Genomic DNA, 24038 nt, shown 5'->3' with positions numbered 1-24038 from the left:
ATCCAGGCTGGGGGAAAACCTGCTGATTATCAACCAGGGGAAATTTTGCAGTTGATGTATTAACTTGACACATTTCCTAGCTTTAAACCTGAGACCTTCTTGATACTGTACATATCAGTCTACCTCATAGCAATTATTTTATAGTAGTTTCAAAAGTGCAGAAAGTGGAACTGCTGGACTGAACCACCTGTTTCTGCTCCTCCAAGCAAGCTCCTTGTTTGTCATGTGTGTATATATATGAAGAAGAGGAGAGGGAGATAGTATGCGAATCTAAGGGACAGGGAGAAGGAGAGATGGAATGAATTAGAAGCACAAAGCTTTTCCCCCTCCTTTCAGACCTACTAGTACTACTGGCTGACACCAGGACTGAAATGTTAATGATTTATGGATTTGGGTATGGATAAGAGATGAGTAATGGGAAGAAGAGGTACTTTCATGTAACCTTATAGGGGGTGAAGTATTACTAAGTTTGTACTTTTTTAATATATATTTTTATTAAGAATTAATTACAATAGTAAAATTAATACAAATTAAACTCGGAGAAAGAGAATGGGAAAAAAGAATGATAAGTGCAGGAAAAAAGAAAAAGAAAGAAGGAAAAGAAAATAAAGAATATAATATAATGAAGAAAAAGAAAAGAAATATATAAAGAGGTGACTTCCAAACTCCATTACAACAAGTATAAACAAATTTAGTAAGTCTTCACCCCCTATAAGGTTACAAACAGATATATCTTCATCCCATATCCCATCCCTTATCCACAAATCGATAATCCTCAACTTTTCAATCATGGTATCAGTAAAAAGTCCATAAAGGCTTGCCAGAACTTTGCAAAAAAAAAAAAAAAACTTTCGTTTTTACCTTGATCAAATAAACCAACTTTATATTCCTTCCTTTTACTTTGAACAGTCTTAACCTTTAATTCAATCAAATATTGTCAAAGGATTTGATTTCTCTTCAATTCTTCTTTATCCCATTGCACAGATTTCCTCAAGGCTTTAACAAGCCTGTTTTGTACAGTAAATCCAATAAGAAAACATTTTTGTCAGGTCTTTTTCTTGATTTATCATTTGTATTTCCCTTTGAATTTTAAAATTTCAGTCAGTTTCTTTTGTATATCTGGTAAAGCGTCCTTTTCCAAATCATTCTCTTGGCCTGTCATTTGTAGTTCCACTTTCGGTACTTTCCCTGTCTTGTCAGATAAAATTTGTTTCACATTTGAATGACATTCCTTCATTAACATCTTTTAGACATAGACTATCCATAGAAGCAGACATCATTACTAACAGTATTGATATTGTAGATATTAATTTCTGGATCCATTCTTCAGAGATCTTGAATATTTCTGATGTTATAACATTTTGTGTCATTTTGTAAGTCCCAGTATTAACTGACATCAAGAACAGGCTTGTTTTTTGTTTCTTTGTTTTCCTTCTGCTTAGACTCTTTAGTCCCCTCTACTGTCCAGTTTCTAAAATCATAAAGTTACTTATGTTTGTTATGGCTTACAATAGCCAGTATAGACAAAATAAATCTGTTTGCCATGAGAAGCTGTTTATTTTTTATAGTTAATTCCAAATTCTTAGAGTAAAAGTCAATATTCTAAATTTATCTGGACCCTTAAACTGTCTATAACTTTCTTAGATCAAAACCTTATTTAACTTTTTGCTGTTTATTTCAAATTCTTTATGTTCTTAAGCTTACAATTATTTTTTTTCTTTTGTTCAGAGTTGAAGATAAACTCACCCAATGAAGACTTTTCAAACTTGTCATTCCAAAGGTCTCTAATAGCTTTAAGATTGTTAATAGGAAATGTCCAAAAGTGATTTGAAAGTGAGGTTTGCAAACTTAGTGTCCTTTAAAAGACTCTGCCCCAGTTGTGAGCAAGATGGCTGATTCCATATTCGCCAGACACTCAACCCCATGAAAAACTGCTGTTGTGCAGTCTCTTTGTGAGGAGCAGCCATCCAAAGCACATGTGGGCAACCTCCTTATCTGAAAAGGTCCCAAGGAACTGATCTACTCACCAGTTCCTTGGTCTTTGCCGCAGTCATAGTTTGTTTGCACTTGTGATGAAGACTGGAAATCGCTATTCTTTTCTCATTTTATTATTTTTTTCCTCTTTCTCCTTTCTTCTTTTCTCTTGAATGTTCTATTCTCTCTTTGTCATGCTCTCTTCTCTTGGTCCGCCTGCCATTAGAAGTTTCTACACATGTTAGCTGCCTTCACGCATTCACCACATTCCTAGAGAACAAGCCCTTGTTAGATTTGCATTCCTTTGCCTCAGGCATTTAGCCAAGGACACTTTGCTGATAAGGCACCTGCTCTAACAGACTGCTGAGATGGGAGGGAGGAGCTAAGGAGTGAGAAACAGCCTGTCTGTGAGACAGGGAGTGGGATGAGATCAGAGGAGGGAAAGAATCACTTTGAATGTCTTGGCGCCAAATCCTCCCTTGGAGCTTTGGCTACTATCCTGTGTTAATCGGATCCTCAATAAAGAATTCTTTAAGCTTCCTGATGGACTGTCTGGAGAATTTCTAAGTTGGGATCTTGGTACTGGGATCATCACACTCTTTATTTTTATTTTTCTTTCTGAGTTTAGTTTGTATTGCCTTTTATTATTGTCTTTTTTTAAAAAAATCAATAAACGTATTAAAATGCAGAACTTCTGTACATCACACAGTGCACTCTATGGGAAAAATGTGGAACTCAGCATCACTGTTCGATTTCTAAAAGGACTGTGAAAAGGACTGTAAAAGGAGTGTGAGTCTATCTGATTTTTCTGTGCAGTTGATCTATTATATGGAAGTTGCAGTAATGTTTGATGAAGTCACTGTATGGAACAGTTACAGTTATATAACAGTTCCATAATTTCCTTTTATGCTCTCTTATATGTACTGTATTTGGGAGTCTACTAGAAAATTCATAGGCTACAGGATACACTGGGAAGTCAAAATAACTTTTCATATGAAAAAAGTAACAGACCACTTCCTGATAGATGACTATCCAGCCTCTGTTTGAAAACCTCCACTGAAGGAATGGCTAACAAACCATTCCATTCAGTAACCTATTTCACTGATTGACAGTTCTTACTGTCAAGAAGTTCTTCCTCGTGTCTAATCTGTATCTACATCCTTGAAGTTTCACCACATTTGTTCTAGTCTTACCCTCTGGACCAGGTGAGAATAAGTCCAAACCCTCTACAATATGACAGCCTTTCAGATATTCGAAGACAGCTATCATGTCCCCTCTCAACCTTCACTTTTGCAAGCTAAATGTTGAGTTGTCAAACCCATCTTCGCCATTTTGTTGATAAAGATGGTATGAGAGATTTTGCCAAAGGCCTTGCTAAAATCAAGATATACTTTAGTTGTGGCATTTACCTGAACAACCAGTCTAGAACTATATCATAAAAGGATATCAAGTTAGTCTGGCATGACTTGTTCTGCATAAATCAATTTTGGTTCCTGTTAATTAATGAGTTCCTATCTACTGTAAGTGCTCATAGATATGGTACTTAAGCTGTGCAAGGACTTGCCCTGTGTCAATGTCAAACTTACAGGCCTGAAGACACCTGGGTCCTGCTTCTTCCTCTTTTTGAAAATAGGAACAACGTTAGCTCTCATCCAGTCTTCTGGAACTTGCCTGTTCTCCAGGAGTCCTCAAAGATTACAGAGAATGGTTCTGCAATTACCTCTGCTAGTTCTTTCAATACCCTTGGGGGTAATTCATCTGGCCCTGGAGACTTTAACTCATTTAGATTATCCAGGAATTCCCTCGCTTGCTCTTCTCTTTCCTTGAGCTTCAGATCACTTCCCTCCACCCCCAGTGGAAGTGAAGGCCAACTGAGGGTTCATTCACCTTCTGAGAGAAATCTGATGCAAAATAGGAGTTGAGAAGTTCTGCCTTCTCATCCCCCCCTTTAACCATCTCACCATGCTCTTTCTGCAGAAAACCTACTGTCTTCCTGAATTTCCTTTTGCTTCTGACATACCCTTTTTTGTTGTTGTTGTTTCTGGCATTCATTGCTAGCCTAACCATGTACTGGGCTTTAGCTTTCTCATGCTAGTCCTGCAGATTTTGCAAACTGCTTTGTATTCTTCTTTGAATATATTCTTCTCTTTCCATTTCTTGTGGTAAAAGGTCTCCTTTGCAAGCACTGGGCAGCCGAAAACTCTTCCCATGACCCGAGTTCAATCCCAGCATAAACTGGATTCTCGGGTAGCTGGCTCAGTTCAACTGAGCCTTTCATTTCTTACACATTTCTTTTGTTTGTTTGTTTGTTTGTTTTAAGCAATTTATAAAGTTCTGTGTGGATCCAGTTTGGGCTCTTTAGGTGTTTCCCATTCTTCCTTCTTTTAGGAATTGTTCGGGCTTGTGCCTCAAGTACCTTGTTTTGCAGAAGCTTCCAGCCACTTTTCTTCTTTAGGATATCAAGCCATTGACTCCTTCCTACTACCCTTCTTACTAAGACTTGACCACCTCTTTACCTAAAAAGGAAGGATTCTTGCTTGAAGGTGTTATTTTATGTTGACTCCGCTTTTTTCACACTGTCTTTGTATTTTCAGATGTATTTGCTCCTGTGGAATAAAACTTGTATTTGATTTGTGTTTCATATTGTGATTTGACATACAGGAAGGCATAACAGATGATGAATCTCATGAGGTTTGGTGCAGTGGCAAGCAGCTGAATTTGGTTTGTAGCTGTTACTATTAAACCAGCTACAGAGGAATAGAGGTTCCATGCCTCCAGTGTGAATTATTTGGCCACAGAGGCAGGGCTTTTTTTTTTTGCTTCTGTAGAATGGCTAGCTCTGCCCGTTGCAGGCTGAAAATGCCATCAATTCCAATTGTTTCCAGTTAGCAATTCAACTGTCTTAGTTCTGGTATTGCAATGAGTAATGGGGCCTCTCTGCTTTTTGACAAAAGAGTACATGGGCCATGCTGGCAATTGAAAAACAGGTTTTCAATCAGGAAGATGGGGTGAATATGCTGTACATTAAGGGTACATGTGTTGATGGTCATTGGAAAATTATGCACAAGCTTGTACTCTGTGTAGCCCTGCTTTGATTGAATTAGGGAACAGAGAAGATTTGGTTTATACACTCCCAATAATTTTCAGGCTAGCTTTCCTACATCCATAAAAATACACTCAGTTAATTAGCCCTGGTATGTTATTATGGAAACTAATAACAACAACAATAAGAAACAATAAGAACATAATATGAATTTAAGTAAGATCATAAACCAGGATTAATCTGCAGAAGGAATCTCCTGCAATACTTCTGTCCACTGAACAGTATTACATGAATTACACATGAATGGTATGTGAGAATGGTTGATCCGGAGATGGAATTCTCTGCCAAGGCAATGAGTTTCAATACTTTGCACATTTTGCTGCCTTGGTGATTAGTTGGGCAATAAATGAGTGTAGAGAAGTAAATTTGTGTACCTGAATTGGTGGTAAAATGTCAAAAATTGACATCAGAACAATTAAGTGGTTCTTAAGGATACTTCGCACAATTTCTCCTGGGCTAGCTTGCTTAAAATGAATAGTAGAGCTTTCTAGTGGATTGTGTCTTGATTTAACCCTGATTGATTGTTTAATGACTTTTCCCAACTTGGCACCCCCAAATGTGGTGAGATTGCAATCTCAGTATTCCAGCAGCACAGAAGGGGTCAGGTCCTAGAACTCCTTCCTTCCTCCCTCCCTCCCTCTTCTTGATTAACTATAATTTGGAAGAAGAAATGACTGGAAATACATTTTTTACAAAATTACATTATATCTGAAAGTATATTTCTGCTGTCAAAATATGACAATTTTCCTATTCTTTCTTCTATTTTCCTTTTACTTCATGGCTCCTGAAGCACTTAGGTGGATGAGTTCCTCATATTGCAGTGTGTCTCAAATGGATACATAGCTACACAAACCAGCCAGTTTAAATTCAACCTATGTAGTGATACATATTTCTTCAAAAATGTTAACACTAAATGGTTGATTATATTATTGTGTGTGTGTATCTATGTGTCCATGTGTGTGGTAACTGTGATTTATTTATCACACACACACACACACACTTCTGATGGAAATATCAAGCAGCATAGGCTCAATTGAAAATGAATGGCTTCTGCAAGTGAACACTGTGTAAGATCTGAACTAAATATAATGAATCCTATTTTTTATTCCAAGAAGTATAAATTCGTTGAATGGAATGCCTGTGCTTTTTAGTGAGTAATCCTCAATCTCATTTTTTTTCCCCTCCTCAAACTGCTGACATCCTAATAAAGGAATATTCTGTTCTACCCTGTTGATCTGCGATGACAGCTCCCAGCCACGACTACAGAGATTTTGTCAGTATGTTTTCAAAGGTACAACTGGACACTTGAGAGCCATGCCTGCTCCTGAGAATATCTGAAAATATAATCTGAGTAGTCTTTGTGAGACCAATATGTGAGCTGGGCTTCAGAGGTGCTTGCTCTTCTTTCAGAGATAGATCCTGAGTTGCCTTTTGCTGACTCAAACTATTAGTTTATTTAACTTTCTGTTGTAGCTTCTGTAATCTCAACCAAATGTGCCTAAAGCAAAATTATAGAGAGTCTGGCCAGGCTGAAACATCTAAAAGAGTGTCGAAAGAACAGTTCGAATAAATTCAGCACAAACTCGTGCCTCAGTTTATCGCAAACAAATTGGTGGAAAGGCCAGTTTGTTGATGGTGAACCTGAGGAGTAAGTACTGAAACTCTTGCACATCATTAAAGTGTGGCTTTCCCATCTAAGAGCAGGTGGAGCCAGAGATCTAGCTGGGGTACAGACCTACAATTTTGCCCACCTGCCTTACAGCAGACTCTTGTCAGTTCACCTCTAGAGACCCAGGAGGAATAAGGCCCAAATGAGATGAGTATATACCTCATCCTTTTGTGAACTTGTTTGATTCAGAGAATAACTAGAAGTACAAAGTCTGGTCTGCAAAACACTAGGCAATCAGTAGAGGGCAGCAAGGAGATAGGGGACACTCTTTTTACTGCCATCTTCTGGTCAGCTTCATATTTACAGCCCAGTTATGGCAACCCTAAGAGAGACATGGCTTTCCATCAGTCTGCTAACCATTTCCCAAAGCCTCAAGCAGAAGGGCATTTTTAATCAAGTGACATCAAGGGAGGCATGCATTTTGCTTCTACATCTACGTCATTAGCCTTCCATCCTGGTAGCTAGAGATCCATATTACGGGTATCCCACTACATTTGCATGTTCTTTGGAGGAACCCGTAAATGTGTTCTTAGATTTAAATATCAGACTATAAAAAGCCATGAAGTCAAGCTTGGCTCAAAGCCAGCTTTAACATCATACATTTACAAATGCTACTATATTGATATTGTGGCTTGTCCAGCATAGCCTTTGCTAAGATTCAACCTATTGAATGTGTGGTGCCACTTTTCTACCTCTGACTTTTCTTCCACAACTTCCTTTTTCTCTATAGTTATAGGTAAAAACTATGCCTCCATGAGAGCCAGTTTGGTGTAGTGGTTAAGGCATCAGGCTAGAAACCGGGAGACTGTGAGTTCTAGTCCTGCCTTAGGCACAAAGCCAGCTGGGTGACCTTGGGCCAGTCATGCCCTCTCAGCCCTAGGAAGGAGGCAATGGCAAACCACTTCTGAAAAACCTTGCCAAGAAAACTGCAGGGACTTGTCCAGGCAGTCCATGAGGATCGGACAAGATTGAACAGATTTTTTTTAAAAAAGTCTGCATGGATGGCAGCATCAAGACAACTTTACCTGGGCTTAGAAGTTAAGTGGGGTTGGCCCTATTTGTTCTTTGGATGGGAGGCTACCAGGAAATTCCTAGTTGGTTAGTCAGACTGGAAAGTCAAAAGATGTTCTAGAAAGCAGTGGAGAGCCAAGAAATCTGGATAGTCATAGAGGATGACTAGACAAACACTTTATTCATATAGTAAATAAAAAATAAAGTATTTTTTTTAAAAAAACCCTATCAACAATATTGAGGAAGCTACTGTATCCACATCTTGTTTCTTGACTTGTTTAAGTATGAAAGCTTACAAATGATGGTTTTTGTTGTTGTTGTTGTTGTTTTTCTATTGAGACGGGAAGTTTTACTGAGAACATTCTTTCAGACACTTTCAATTCTGATTAGGATCCTTCTTCTTTCCGTAGTTCAATAACTTGCTTAAATATCTGTCTTGAAGCTATTATCACAATGGCCCTGAAGTTCACAGGTCTTATCTCTGAAGCAGCTTGCCTGTGCCTGGCTTACCTCATCCGCAGATGGTTTTAGAGATGGTATTGACTCATGCAAATGTACTCTTGTCCCTGAAATATAATTAAGAAAATGACACTTAGCTGGTGCTCATTAGTTGAAACTTGGCCATATTAAATGAGACAAACTGTTTTAAGCCTCTCATTACATGGCTTAAGTGCATAATCGTCACATGAGCTCAGACAGTGTTTTGAACTACTTCAGGATTAGTTTGAGGCCTCTCTATATCTCATAATGTCACCACTGGTGAAGAACGGAGGCAATGTGTTTTTGCTTACTTCCACTGGGCTTGAAATTACAGCAAAGCTGGCCTTTTCCTTTTAACTGTTAGGGGTGGCCCACTATTCCATGTTTTCCCAGCTCCCACTAAACCTCTATGGAGAAAGAGTAATGACTCTTCTGGACACATAAAGGTTAAGTGATCTTTTTCATGGAGTTGGTCTATATGGATTGTTTAGAATTTCTATGTTATTTCCCATGTTACAGTACCTTCAAGTGCTTGGGAAAAGGATCTGGTTCAAGGTTTCCACCATGATTTCATTTCACGTTCAGAACTCATAGGGGTTTTGAAATGCAACAGAAGAATGGTAGCTTGTTGGCAGAGAAGCATCCCCTTATGGCATTCACTCAGTTCCCTCCCTGTGCCCAACGATCATACCAATGTGCACCGAAAAATGTAGATGGGGAGATGCTATTCCTTTTTTTTTTTTTTTGTGGAGTGGAGATGAGGAAATTTTTGGCACTTCATGGAAGGTCAAAAGGTAGGATCCTGACTGAATGATATATTTTGGTCTTTCCTATCGGCCACCTGGAAAGTAAGCACTGCCTTATGGTGATCTCTGTGTGTTGTGACAGTAAGACAATTGTAGATAAGCTTCAAAGTACTTTGGGAGAGATTTAGGGTTCTACACAGTGGTATCCTTATGCCCCCAGATAGGTGAACCAAGACAGCATGATGTGTATGCCTGGAATGTGCCACTGTATATCAGCCTAATGGAAACTTGCTTTTACAGTCTGTTTGGAAGTACAGAATGAGAAGATTAGAGTTAGGGTTAACACTTCTGATTGATAGTAATTTTTATGGGAAGGGGGAATTAGCAGCATCTACCTGGCATTGTCTGGACTCTGAAGCTAAGCAGGGACAGACCTGGTTAGACTTGGTTGGAAGATCAACAGGAGAACCAAGGATATAGGCTATCCCAGAAGAGGGCAATGGCAAATTTCAGTACTGTTGCCAAAGTACCAACTCTGACACATTCATGAAATACTCAGGATAAAGCCCAGTTTATTGGTATCTTTCTTTTCTTTTTTTACTTTTTTAAAACTTAAAGTAAGGTTCTGGTGCCAGATGCTAGAATTCATGCCTACCTACCTAGGTTGGAAATAGTCTTGGAGTCTTGTCTGAACCTCTCTGGACAAAGAGAGGACAGGAAATCACCCATGAGTGCTCCAGAGAGTTGCTCCTCATGAGGAGGCTACAAGACAGAGGTCTCTGGTGGTTTTTGACCACTGGGAGATGAGGAAATAGCCATCTTCCTCAAACCATGGTCGGCACCTTTAAAGGACTCTAGAGTTCACTTACTTCCTTTTCTAATCATATTTGGAAATTACTTATTAATTACTTTTCAGCTATTCAAAGCCTTTGGATCAACAAGTCTGAAAACACTGAGTCTGCCTTCAGTCCTTAACGAAAGAAAATTTTAACCACAAGGCTAAGAACTTAATTATTTTTATTGAAATAAACAACAAAAAGTTGATTAAAACTTTGATTTTAGAAAGTTACAAATGGGCTAAGGGCCCAGATAAATTTTAAATAAGATTTTGGAATTAATTATAAAGAATCCTTCTCATGGGAAAATGCTTTTGTTTTGAATTTTTTTTTAAATGTAAGATTTTAAAAATCGGACACCAGAGGGAACTAAATATTTCAGTTAAAGGAGAGAACACATACATTTGACTAACAGTTACAGAATGGTACAAAATATTCTAACACTGGAAATACTGAAGGATATTATTGAAAAATGGAGTCAGAAATTAATATTAACAATGTCAGCAGTGATATCTGCCTCTATGGATAGGCTGTGTCTAAAATGTTAGGGGTATTTTACCTGCAAGACAGAGACTGAGTTGAAAGTGGACTTACAAATGCAGGCTACAAGAATGACATGGAAAAAGATTCTACACTGGACATACAAAACAAACTGGCTGATGTTTTAATAATTAAAAGGGATATACAAATAATAAACCAAGAGAGTCACCTGGATAATTTTTCTATATTGGACTTACAAAAGAGACTTGTTAAAGCTTTGAAGAATCTCATGAGAAGGGACAAAGAAGAAATGAAAAGAAATCAAGTTCAATGAATGTATTTCAATGGACTAAAGGTTAAGATGGTTAAAAGTAAAAGGAAGGAATATAGAATTGGTTTATTTGATCAAGGTTAAAATAGATATGTTGTTATTTCTGGTAACCCTTAATGGACTTTTGCTGACACCAGGGGTGAAATGACTATGCTTCATGGATTTGTTTATACATAAGAGGTGGTATATGGGAAGAAGAGGTCATTTGTTGTAACTTAAGAGGAGGTGAAAAGTTACTAATTTTTTTTATAGTTGTGATGAAGGTTGGGAGTCACATCTTTATATATTTCTTTTTGTTTGTTTGTTTTGTTATATACTTTTCATTCCTTCATTCTTTATGTCTTTCCTATTTTTTTTTCCTTTGCAGCTTTTATTCTTTCCATTTTTCTATCTGTCTTTTAATTTGTATTAGTTTTTTATTATTGTAATTGTAATCTTTAATAAAATTACTAGGGGAAAAAAATGAGGAAAGACTATTGGAGGGCTGATAAGGATAGGCAGTCCTCAGTAATCCATATTGTACTTGGGGGGATTCTAACAAGAATGTGCTCAACATTTTTCATACGCCAGCTGGCCTCCAAAGTGGCAGAGGCTGAATAAAGAAGGGAGAACATTTCAGCTCTCTAGGATGGTCTGCCATTGACCTGAAGATGAGTATCCTTGGGGATGGAGTGGGGGTCAGGGTATACAAAAGACTGATTTCATACTGAAACACGGGGTAGATCTCATCAAGAGATGTTATACCATCTCTGCTTTCCCAATAAAAGACCAGAATTTGTTCCTTGCATTAACTAGCAACATTTCTCAAATTCTAGAGCTGCTTGTTTTTTGTTTGTTTTTTTTGGCTTCTAAGACCTTTCTGCCTTTTACTTCTCCTTTCGCCATTCCCCTACCCATCCAACCAATATTTCAGTCTTAGGATTGGACTCCAGGCACCAGATAAAATGAATTGTGATCCAGAAACATTTAATCTGAAATAAAATTGCCAGTGTTTAAGGATACCATAAGAGCTGTGGATTGTAGATACTGTGGATTTAGTTCTGGACATTTAGATTGAGCTAGAATGCATTATTGCCTCGGTTTTGCACCGAGGTCTAGTATCCTGGCAACTACATTTTTTCTAACTTGGCAACCAACATTTGGTCATTGACCCATTTCTGTTTGAGAGTAACAAAATGCTTCTTAATTCTTTTGAATTCTTTAAATGCTCAGAAAGTGCAGATTGGCAGGTTTCACCAATCTGTTAGAATTATCCTTTAATACTTGTGAACCTTGTGGGAAGAAGAGGTCATTTAGTTTCTGTGTCACACAGAGTGCAACATAACATTTCTGTAGTACACCAAGGGCCTGTGACAAGACTTCCTCTTGGTTTTTCAGGGCTCAAAATTCTTTATAATTGCAACTGGCAATCATAGCTGTAATGTGGAGACATCCAGCCCAGCAGTCAGAATTCCCTTTTCCAAGATGTCCAATTCCATCCAGCTTCCTTTCCCACTGCAGTTACAGATAAGCTCATTAGCATTTTCTGCTCTTGTTTCCCTAGATTTTTTCTTCTTTTTCCATCTTCTTGAACTTGCTGAATCCTTCCTCTTTTTGCATAAATGAGGAAAAGCTATGGAAGTCTCAGCACTTGGATAACTCATTCTGAATGAGTTGGGAGCAGAGTGTACAAGCAATGCCATTTGCTTTGTAATCGAGAATGATGTCCTTTAGCTGACCAGTCACAATAACTTAGGGCCATGAAGGATTTTTCAGAGCTCCTGCTTTCCTCTATGGCAAACTGTTTTATATTCATGCAGATTAAATATTCAGCACAAAGAGTGTCCTGGATGCTGGAATGGAGGGTCAATTCACATTCAGTCTTGGTCTACTCTGAACATCTTATAGACTTTTGTATCTGGCACAGATGTTGATTATTAGCTAGATAAACCAGCCCTAGATAAACTTAGGTTGCTGCTGGGAAGAGAGGGACAGCCTGATCTGAGGGAAAACATAGTAGGAGTCTGGTCACGAGCCCAGCTGCAATATGTAGATATACAGTGCTGGAATTCTCTAAGATAACTCTCCTCTGTCACCCAAGGAAACCTAGGAGCAAAAAGCCCAAGAAGGGTTCAGTTTGAGGTATGGACTGTTTTCTATTCAAGCTGTAAATAACCTCCTACTTTGCAGTTAATTACCTTGTATTCTGTGAGATATAAAAGGACTGCCAGCAAACTTAACGTGTGATCCATCCAGTAAGAATTCTGTTGATGGCAGTGAGAAAGCGTCAACTACATGCTTGATCTGGCAATTCACCATGAAGATAAATGAGTGCTGATTACAGAACACTGCTGGGTTTTCACTCATAATACAAGTTTCTCCATTTCTCTGTTTATGAAAATACTTGAGTCGTCTGCTCATATCCACTGGATTCTGCAGCTTCCTTATGCTTAAGCAATGTTTGGAGCTCAGGTCTAAGGCACTGTATTGCCAACAAGACAGACTGCAGGAGAAGATAGATGGAAAGCGCTATGCAGTACCTCATACATATGAGACCCATTTTGGTCTAGTGGTTACAGCATCAGGCTGGAAACTGGGAGACCGAGAGTTCTAGTCCTGCCTTGGGCATGAAGTGAGCTGGGTGACCTTGGCTCAGTCTCTCTCTCTCAGCCCTAGGAAGAAGGCGGCCATGGCAAACCACTTCTGAAAAACCTCACCAAGAAAACTGCAGGGACTAGTCCAGGCAGTTGCCAGGAGTCAAAAACTGACTTGAAGGCACAATAAATCCCTCCTACTTAGGTAGGAAGAATAGCATGGGCCTTGTCACGGGTCTTTTTCTTTCACTTAGTGAGTGAGTAACCAACAGGAAAAAGGAATGCATAGAAGAGATGCTGTATGTATATATTTATGCATGTATGTGTGTATGTGAGTATATTTTTATTCTCCTCTGCTTAAGAAAGAGTAAAGAACATGGAAGTGATTGGAAAACAAATGCCAAGCCCTGAAAACAAGAACACATGCTGCGAGTTTAATCTGCTTCACTTAAGATATTAGGCTTATTTATGCCATAATTTACCTCAGTCCAGATTTCATAGCTGATCTTTCCTCAGAGGAATTATAATAGCAAGTGGTGATGGAATCGCATATCTGTGTGTGTAAATGCACATGGTGTCCAGGTGATCTAATTTCTCTCAGCCCTGGAAAAGAAACTTTTCCTATGACAAGTATCTGATTCCCTCCATATTATCACTAATAAATGGGGCTGATCCTTACACTTACCAGAGGATAGCCAATTTGCTACTGTGCCCATGAAAGTCTGTCAACTGGGACCATTGTGTGCATTTATGAACAGAGACCTCATAAATAAACAGTTCCTAGCGTGATAAAATTGTTATTGGACTTTGCATTTTCAGGCTATGATGGAATGAGGTTGAGGACTGCATGACTTCTTAAAAAAAAATCTGCATAGAAAGCTAATGAAACTAATTAGTTTAGAATTCGTCTCCTAAATCTAGTTTTCTCTTGTCTGTGAAGTTGATTAATCTATTGGTGAGTTGATAAATATAATACGTAATCAGTGCAGGGTGAACTGGCTTTCTGAAACAGTTTTCTTCAGAAAAAAAGCTGAAGTCTGCAGAACCCTAGCATTGTGTGAGAACTTGATGGGGTTCTGTGAGAGACCAAGGGGGAAAAAAAGTCCACCTGAACATGGCCTTCCTATCACTAGAGCTTTAGCTCTTGATCAGTTTGGCTTCTGGAATTTAAAACTTTTTTTTTTAATTAAGAAGTTCCATGATGTGAAATTTGTTTGAAAATCTCTGGTGTAGAAAACATCTGAGAACGTATTAATGGCTGAGTTGCAAAGGGATGGAACTGGTCATGAGCAAACTGCGGTCATCTGAGCTTGCTTAAATGTAACATTTAAGAGGAATGTATTGGGCCTGATTGCAAAATGTTTTTTTGTGTAAATCTTCCTTGTTTGTTTTAGCAGGTAATTTGTGGACCAGGACTGCTTAATTGTATATAATGATATGCCAACATTTTCCAGTGAAATTAAAATGTAGGAATCTGAAAATTAAGGGGATTTTTTTTTCTTATTGGAATTATTAATCATTCCACCTCTAGGAAATCTTGTTGCTCTGCAGGAGATTTGTCCAGTGTGCAATTAGATGTATTTTTTTTCCTTCTCTTTCACAGACAGACAATTTTCCTGCAGAGTCCAATTACATGGGTAGCAGGCAACAGTTTGTTCAAAGGTAAGGCCCTATTAAATAACTTTCTTGGCTTCCCCATTTGCATTCCTGTCAAAATTGTTTGCCAGAGAGTACAATTCAAATTAAGTAAATACAAGTTTAACATAGTTCCTCTTTCTTTCTCTCTTGCTCTCTTCCCCTCGATGCCAAAATGTCAGTAGCTCCACGTTCAAGGATCCCGAACGAGCCAGCTTGAGAGACAGCGGGCATGGGGATAGTGACCAAGCGGACAGCGACCAAGATACAAACAAAGGCTCATGTTGTGACATGTCAGTGAGGGAGGCACTCAAGATGAAAACGACTTCAACCAAAAGCCAGCCGCTTGAACAAGGTGAGTGGAAAAACCACACTGCTTGCAATGCCTGTCAGATGATCACCCGAAACAAGCCCATTGATAATGCTGCAGAGGAGTCATTCAGTCCTCCGTGAAAGCATATTCTGGTTGTTAGTGTGGTGTGTATGGGTGTGCTTTGAGTGTGTGAACTACACATGCAGATACACATGGAAATATATATATGTGTGCATGTGTGCCTTCACTGGTATATCTTTATTCCAAATACACAATGGAATGAAGGGTGAGAAGCTTATACCTTGGACCCCACAAACCATTGGCTGCTTTTGTGCATTTAGGGGCCATTTTTTTTTTTTTTAATATGGCATAAGGGCCTGCTGTTCAAAAATGGGAAGAAGGAAAACATAAACAGGACATGCATGAAAAACTGAGTTCTTTGGATCCTGATATTTATGTTTATGTTCTTTGAGATGCTCTTTTTTTGCACAACTTGTTCCAATTGTGCTTAGTGTCTCAGGAAGATCAGGCTGGCCTCACATGGCTAAGATGATGGTTTGATCTGCCATGGGCACCCCTCCCCACTCTGAAAATGCTGCTGACTTCAATGTCCCATTGGGTCAAAGATGAATGATTCAAGGGCTTTAAGCACTGGCTCTCCTGGGCCAGTTGCTTGGGATAAATAAAGTGAATCTGTTTTGCTCTTTTTAGTTGTTATGCTGTGAAGTGGGGTGGGGGAGGCAAGATAAATGCTTGTAATAATACAAAAAAAGGGGGTGTCCAACCCAGATATTGTTTATGTTCCCAAGACTTAGTTCATTATCAAATAAAAGTTGTAGCCTTGGCACAACAATTTGGAAGTAACACTCTTAAATCAGGAACAAAGATTAAGATTAGGCTACTTAGACATCAAAAGTGATGGACGATTTTGTCCTTCTACTATGACATTTCTGGTCTTTTTTTTGGCAGATTTAACTGGCACTCTTTTTATGCTCCATTGTGATGTTTTGTTTTGTTTTTCCCCATTTTCTATTCTCACTGTTTGAGTGTATGTATCTTGGAGAGGATTCTGGGCAACAGACACAAATCAGGCAGACATTATCTAGGTCTTTTGAGCTTCACTCTTACCTGTGTGAGTTCAGTCTACATGCCACAACACCTGCCTAGCCTAGCATAGCATACGGTATTGGCAAACTCTCATCCAGCAGTTTGCCTCCTGCATTTGACTTCCTTGAGACCCCCCTCCCCAGTCATTTTCCAAACTATCTCAAGGGTTCTCTAAAACTCTGGTTGAAAACCAGCATTGCCTGGAACAATATACCTGTAAAAACATTGCTGAAACAATCTTTGGTAAATGCTACATGCACTCTATCTTATCTTGAGGTCCACAATTTGTATCCAATGGAAACAAAAATAATCAATCAGTTCTGGGATACATCTGAAGTGACTTGCAGAGGAACATGGAGTGTTCCAGCAGATCTATCTTCAAAACCTGTGTCTGATATTGATTGATAATGCCTTTTACCAGTTTCAAGTGCTGGATTATTTCAAGAGATAGCCACCATCTCCTTTCAGTGCCAGCTAAATTAAGTATACCAGCTGTGTCTGCCTATGCCTGTGTGCTTATGTGTCTGGGGTTGTGTGGGGTTGTGCATTTTGCTTGTAGTCTTCCAGGCAGTGATGGGGAAAACAGCTGAATGTTTTTTGAGTTCAGTTTCACATCTCCGTTAGTCATTTCAGCTTGTTGTGTGTAGAATGAATCACCACCCATAGAATGTTTTTTTTTAAATGATTAATTAAGTCTTGCTTAATGAGAAGCTATATGTATAATTAAAGCAGAAATATATTTTAAGCTTTCTATTAATTGGTGATTAATTGGAACTAGCTTTTTTGCCTCCAGCACAATGACAACTGTAGCACATTCATCAGCAAATGCATGGTTGGCTTCCTTTGCTTGATCATGTCAGGAATGCAATATGTAGAGTATTTAAGATGTTCCTTTGGCATTTGTTTTATACAGGTTGGAGAGAGAATCCCATTCTTTATTTCCTTTCCAAGTAATACATGCCAGAAAAGAGATTTCGCCCCCTGGCCCTTTCACACAATGAATCTTTGTCTATAATTGGACAGTGATATATATACAAAGATGCAAGATTATTCTTTGTTTTCCTCTGAAAGATCTCTTTTTAAATATGCCTACTATTGGATATTATAGAATATACAGAGTAAGGTTTCCAAACTGTCTATCATATAATAGTTGTACCCGGATGAAGCATCCATACCCATTTGAGAGAATTATAAAAAGTTTGATTGGCCATGAAACATTCTACATCATTTTCTGTCCCCAAAATTTCACCACTCTGACCTGAAAGTTCATACACATACACACATGCCATGCACACTTCTTCATGAGCCTGAATATTTATTTATTTATTTGTTTGTTTGTTTATTTATTTATTTAAGAGTCTCATTGGATTTCTTAAAGTGGCAGCTGAAGCCTGAAATGTGCTGTTCTGATAAAAAAGTCCAAAACACTTTTTCCTATTCAGTTTTCAATCAGGCATAGCTCTGTGGTTATATCCTCCTTCTGTTCAGAGTAACCCAAGCAGGAGTTTAATTTTATGACATACACTAAAGCAGTGAAAGATGGTTCAAAGGCCATCAAAGGACTTCATAGTTCAGTGTAGATTTCACCCTGGATTCTCAAATTTAAGCTACCTTCTTTAGCTAGTAGTCATAGTGCACAGTTCTTCCTACATCCACAAATTACTATCCAGAGAAGGCATGAGACATTTGAGAAGATGCCAAAGTTCGTGTTTAGGTCCTATTTATCACTGTGGTTAAGACCTTCATCAAGATGGTAGAGAGAGCAAAAATCAAGCTATGGTAAACAGAAGGCTATACCCACCATACTTTCCTATGTCTCTAAGTAATTTTTCTAGCAAACTGTGCTCATGTTTAACTCATGAGTGGCAACCGATTAGCATCTGTTAATATCACCCAATTTTGAACCTCCAAAGAGATCCTTTGCAATGCAAAATCTATTTTGGTTCCTTCACTGAACTAGATGGTAGTTTGAAATATTTTCCCTGGCTTGACATTTTCTAGTATTATCCCTGAAGCTGTTGACTTTATTCCTACAAAGGTACACTAATTTCTACAATCCAGAGATGGACTACTTTTTGTTTTGAAGACCCTTTGTGTGGCCCTTCAAATGCCATCTGGTCATGACTATTAGCATATTCTTCATAAAAGATATGAAGATACAACACACAAAAATTGGCCTTAACTGGGGGTGGGGGGGCACGCTGCAGGAAATCTATGGCTCCTGGATTTGTTCAAAGATGTGAATGTGCATTTTATATCAAAATTTAAGGTTTGGGGAATTAGTGGTGTTTCCAATTCTAGAGGAATTCATGAGAAACTGCAGCATTTTTATGGTAGAGACGTCTATGAGGCTTAATCATTGTATACATCTTTTTTTGGGTGGGGTGGGGTGGAATTATATAATAAAAAAAATAAAAAAATAAAATTTCTAACTTAGCTCAGAATCCTTGGGAAGACTGTTTATATTTGCTTTTACAGTTAAATCCAAACCTATTTTCATTTCATTTGATAAGGCTGGCTTTAAAAGGAAGGAATAATAAAGAGAAAAGCTCAAGAATTTCTGCTCTCCAGGAAATACTATTAAAAAAAAAATGAAGGTGCTTTGATGAATTTTGGCAGGCAGCCCAATGCAGGGAAGAAATGGTTGGAAAAGGAAGCATACATACTAGGATGAAAGTCTTGTGTAATAAGCAAGCATGTTCACTTCAAGTTATTTTCACTCCTAGCTTTCTGTAAGAAATTTCTACCTACTCATCCATTAAAAAAAACAAAAAAACCTCGATTGTCTTAAGCTTATTTATATTCTCTGATTCACTGGTTTTGTTAAGTAGCTTCCATATGTTTATTAAACTTTAAGGAGATTGTTCAACTCATTATTTTTAAACATTATCCCCATGAGAAAGAGAAAGAGAAAGAGAAAGAGAGAAGCCTCATGAAATTGGGAATTGGGTTGGTGTCCAACTTTGTTCACTGCTATTTTGCTAGGATTGTGTCCTATCTTAGAGCGAAGAACCACACTGAGACGGTATCTTGGTCTCTAGTGTTTATTGAACTACTCTAGTAGACAGAAAATCCTGCCAAACTGAAAGCATGTGGGAAACCCCCACAGATAAACCCAAAACTCAAGGCACATCTGCTCTGAAGGAAAGTTCAAAGCCTCTAAACTATGCATGCACTTTTCCTCCTGGATAGGGGCCCCTTCCTACTCACCATCAGTACTCATGACAGATTGGGTATTTTGGATTTTGGATCTTTGTGCTCACTGGGGGCAGTGGAAATAACCCAGAACTGGGTACTAATTCAAGCCTTCCAGTGAGTGGTCCTAACCAAAGCCCAGCACTTTATTCTGCAGCAATGACAGAGGTGGGAAAGGGAACATGGAGAGAAAAGGCTAGAACTGGTCATCAACAGGTCTTCTGCAATGCTTCCATAGTGTCGGAGCTGAACATGAAACCCAGTAATTTCTGTTAGTATTGATTTGACATTCAAACACATTGGGGTTGAAAAAGGAAGAGCACAGTTGTGCACCTGAAGGAGAAGCAAGCACTTGTACATCACTTCCAGGTACAAAGTCAGCAGAGTCCATGCAGCATGTTACATTGTTACATGCTGTCATGCCTGCCATTTTGCACTAAAGAAAGGAATGCACTAAAGAGACAAAGTTAGCAGAATCAGCAAGGCCCAAGAACCTCATCCTTGATGTATGGAATCATCCTCCTTCCTTCCTTCCTTCCTTCCTTCCTTCCTTCCTTCCTTCCTTCCTTCCTTCCTTCCTTCCACAAGAATTTGTGTTTCCATAATACTGGTCACAAATCCATAGGATGTCAGTGGAGGAAAAAGCTCCACTTACATCTATATACAGTACATATGATAAATCCAAGTAGTTTTGGTTTCATTTTTGGTCCTTTTTGGCAAAATGGTGGTACCATTCTAAGAGGGATGAAGAACAAGTCATGAGACATGTGTCTCCTCTTCTGACAATGGCTAAGAAATCATTTTTTATAATATGTTGTCTATCAGAAAACAAACAAACAAAAAAGTGTATTTCCCAGGAAGTGCATCTAATTTGGATCACACCTGTTTAATTTAACTGTTTCTCAGAATTATCATGAGTGACAGAGTTCATTTTGATGTTGGTAACAATGCAAAGAAATCCCCCAAATGTAATTTCATTGGCATTATAGCAACACAAATTATGGATTGTTTCCTGTTTGTCTTATTTCATTTGTAGCTGCAAACTCCCCCCGCCCCCCGCCCCCTTAATAAACTCTACATCCTCCTGCTAGCTGTAATGTCACAGATTTCCATTTTATGTCCTTTATGGTCAAGGAATCTTCCATGGGACATATTTACTGCAGACTGACCACATCAAATCATCAACTCCTGCTCCTCTTTCTATCACAAAGAAATCCTTCTTCAGTCTGGTTCAAAGAGTACAGATCTGACGTTGTTGTTCCACAATGCAAATAGAAGAAGAGGTGGACTCTGTAACTGCCAAATGTGTTTGGACATCACTAACCACTTTTCAGGCACTTTAGAGTCCACCTTCTCTGGTTTTGTCTTCATATGAATGCCAGTCCCCAGCAGGTAGCAATTCTGCCTGGCTTTGCTTGGGCTGTGAAGCTAAGCAGGGTCAGGCCTCCTTAGTAGTTGGATAGGAGGCTCCCAAGGAATACCAAGACTATGAACTTGGCTGGGAAGTCACCGAAACAAACTGGAAGAAGGCTGGGGCAAACTCCTTCCATCCTGCTGCCTTGTAAACAGGATGTATCCCTGTAGTACCAGGAGTCACTCAAGGGGGTTTTATCCTCTGATTAAACTTCTTCCACATGTTTGTTCAATAATCTGCCATGCATTCATGGTTGTTTATGCATCTATGAGATATTCCCATTAAATGCATAATGTCTAACATGGCTTGAGAATTAAAGACCAGAGAATCAAATAAAAAAAGGAAAACTGTTTCAAACGCCTCCAAGGGTTTTCCTCTTAACCTTTGTATTACTTAGCACAAGTCTCTGTACTCATGTCCCACAAAATGTCCTAGCTACGAAAAGATACATAAAAGTCTTATTCTCTATTGTAGTTCTAGGCAGCTAATAAAAATAGGTTTGTGTTAATATTCACATTAAAAGTTCTCTTTCCTTGATGATGATGATGATGATGATGGTGATGATTTTACTGTTATGATTATTATCTTGGAAAGAATCACTATATAATAACCCTATTATAAAAGGAGCTCCCAATTTATGCAGCAAGGCAGAATCCCCAGCATCAGCATCATTAACAAATGCTTATTTTTCTGCTAATAATGATGAAAATATTTCTCTTTCAGTTTAAAAACTCAGCACGTAACTCTACTGCTAGCCAAACTAAATTTGTATGTTCTCAAAAGACAGTTTAACTAGTTATCTCAGTGTGGAAATGAAACATGCAGGACATCTTTGTGGGGTTTCTAAGAACATACCGGATTTTCATCTGTTCTTTCATCTTTCCTAAACTTGGAGACTGATTTGCGATGAAGAATCCCTGTTGCACATGTGAGGTGTTATCAGTCAAGCTATTTGTGGTTAATGAAGAGACAAAGGGATCCATTTAACTCAATACATACATCAACACTACAATGAGTTAATTGAGAATTTCACTGGGAAGCAAGACTTGTTTTAAAAAATAAATGAAATTGCAATTCAGCTTTCAAAACTCCGCTTCTCCCAGATCTCTAAAACTTAGCTTTTAGTGTGAAAAAATATTAAGCTATAGTATTTATTGACTGGCTCCTGCATCTATAATTTGTACAGAAACAGTATCCATTCTATTAAAGAAAAAAAGTTCAAAAGGGACATTCTTATAAAGAATTCTTGATTGTCCTCAGAAACCAAGTTGTTGCATTTCCAGTTTCCATCAGCAACATCAGCAGCTGCCATGAGCTTGGTGACTCTTTTGGACTAGATTAGCATTTGCCCCACTGTAGAGAGCTGAGAATTTTGAGTTTTATGCTAATAGAAACTCAAGCTATAATGCTATTCATTAGGGGTAGAACAATTCGTCATGCAGAAACTTCACACATTTGGAGGCTTGTGGCAGAAACATGCAGTTTGCCTTGTTTCTTAGAAATGTGCTTCCTCCCTTCATTTAGCAATCTGGTGTTAGATCAGTGAAATTTTGCAGTGTTGGGTCAAGGGAATGTGAGCTGTTTAAGGGCGTGTACTGCTATGCTATCCAGAATCTGGGAAATAGAAAAAAGAAAGAAAAGGATGCAGTTCAGCTATGATTAACCTTTCTGCTGAAAAAGTAAAGCAATCATTGCTATTTTAGTTTCTACTACTGAAATCAGTGAAACCTACAAATGCATCATGCCAGCTGTGCATTTTTTTTTAAAAAAAAAGATCTATCCCCACTTGAAAAAAACAACAACTGCAAAGCAAAGTGGTTCAGCATGAGAAAGGAAGGGAAAAAAGAGCAAATACGCAAATTTTAACACTCAGAATTCACAATTTCAAGAATTCATGGGTATGCTTCAGTTCATTAGTTCTCCATGTACTGCCACTTTCAGTAAAAGAGTTTAGGTGAATGTATTAGAACTGTACTTCACTGTGGAGGTGTGAAAAAGCTATGATCATTTACCGTGAATGGTTCATCATGTTCTTTTAACTATAATTTCCAGGGTCTCTTTGAGCAAAAGTGGTGAACCATTTAAACCAATGGAGCTAATGGGGTCTTAATTCTTAGTCTGCAGGTCACACTTGCTGCCCCTTCTTCCTACAGGAAATGTTCTCTCCTTAAGCATTACTTGCATCCCAATTTCTTTCAGAAAGCAAGGGCCACAAATCCTGAAATCCAACAGTAGACAATATAGGTAGCTCAGGGCCAAACTGTAGATTTCTTGTTCTCTGAGATTGGTTGCAGGGAAGCAACCAAGCTCAGAGAACACCCAGAACCCAACAAATTCTGAAATCTAGGGTTTTGCCATGATTCTCAGTCAGGGGGATGGCCTTCATCAACAGCTCTGATAAAGGACCTTTAAAAATCCCAGTTGATAGCAAGGACATGTGTTTCATCATTTCTTATTGAAATATTCCCAATTTAAAAAATGAGAAGGTCTTGATTGTCTACTTTTGGTTAATAAATTAGAACCCTCTCCCTTTTGGTATTATCTGTAATATGTTCTTGGCAAAAAAACCAAAACCAAAACCCAAACCTTGATTCATATAGAATGGGTCAATTTACAATTTACAATCTACAACCCAATGGACTCCAACATCAATAGGTCACTTTAGATGCCGTGATTCCCTATCTCCTCCCAAAGAAATCCTGAATATTAAAGCATTTCAACTGAGAGATGGTCTCAAAGTCCTTCACCATTTGGTGGTTGCCACTGAGTGTGAATATGGCCTAATTTGGGAGCCCCATCCTAAAATGGCACAACCTGTGAAATGTTGTTCACCATTGCTTCCTCCTGTAGGTTTTTCCCCTTGGACAGAACGTCTTCTCTCTCGTTCTCACTGTGCCCCAAATGAGAGTAGCTGTCAGAGTGCACTCCTTGTTCTGACTCCACCTAAGAAACTTTATGTCCAAGAGTACCATCCACTCCAAGGTGGTTATCCCTAACAAGGTCAGGTAAGGAACTGCCTTGCTGTTCTATGTTAGGACTTGCACGCAAAAAACATTCTGTATTTTCCATCCAACTTAGGGGACTATAGATAAAAGCATGGGACTGAATTGTTGAAAAAGAGATTGCAGGCATACCTGTGTGGCCCTGCTTACATTTGATTGCAGATAACAT

At 38.5% G+C, this 24038-nt stretch overlaps 1 protein-coding gene across 3 annotated transcripts in view; it reads left to right on the top strand.

Moving 5' to 3' along the window:
- PCDH17 (protocadherin 17) overlaps nt 1-24038 on the top strand; it is a 141763-nt gene that overhangs the window by 38215 nt on the left and 79510 nt on the right. For 2 of the 3 annotated variants that reach the window (XM_063304552.1, XM_063304551.1), the window contains exons 2-3: nt 14807-14865; nt 15021-15193. In XM_063304552.1, coding sequence (XP_063160622.1) covers nt 14807-14865; nt 15021-15193 — 232 coding nt within the window. Of the gene's footprint in view, nt 1-14806; nt 14866-15020; nt 15194-16534; nt 17004-24038 lie in introns of those variants that run through there. The other variant, XM_063304553.1, reaches the window with a different exon arrangement.

The sequence above is a fragment of the Candoia aspera genome, chromosome 5 (assembly GCF_035149785.1).
Source record: "Candoia aspera isolate rCanAsp1 chromosome 5, rCanAsp1.hap2, whole genome shotgun sequence".
Taxonomy (NCBI): Eukaryota; Metazoa; Chordata; class Lepidosauria; order Squamata; family Boidae; genus Candoia; species Candoia aspera.
The sequence above is the reverse complement of the archived record's forward strand: the minus strand, read 5'-3'. Positions and strand labels throughout refer to the sequence as shown.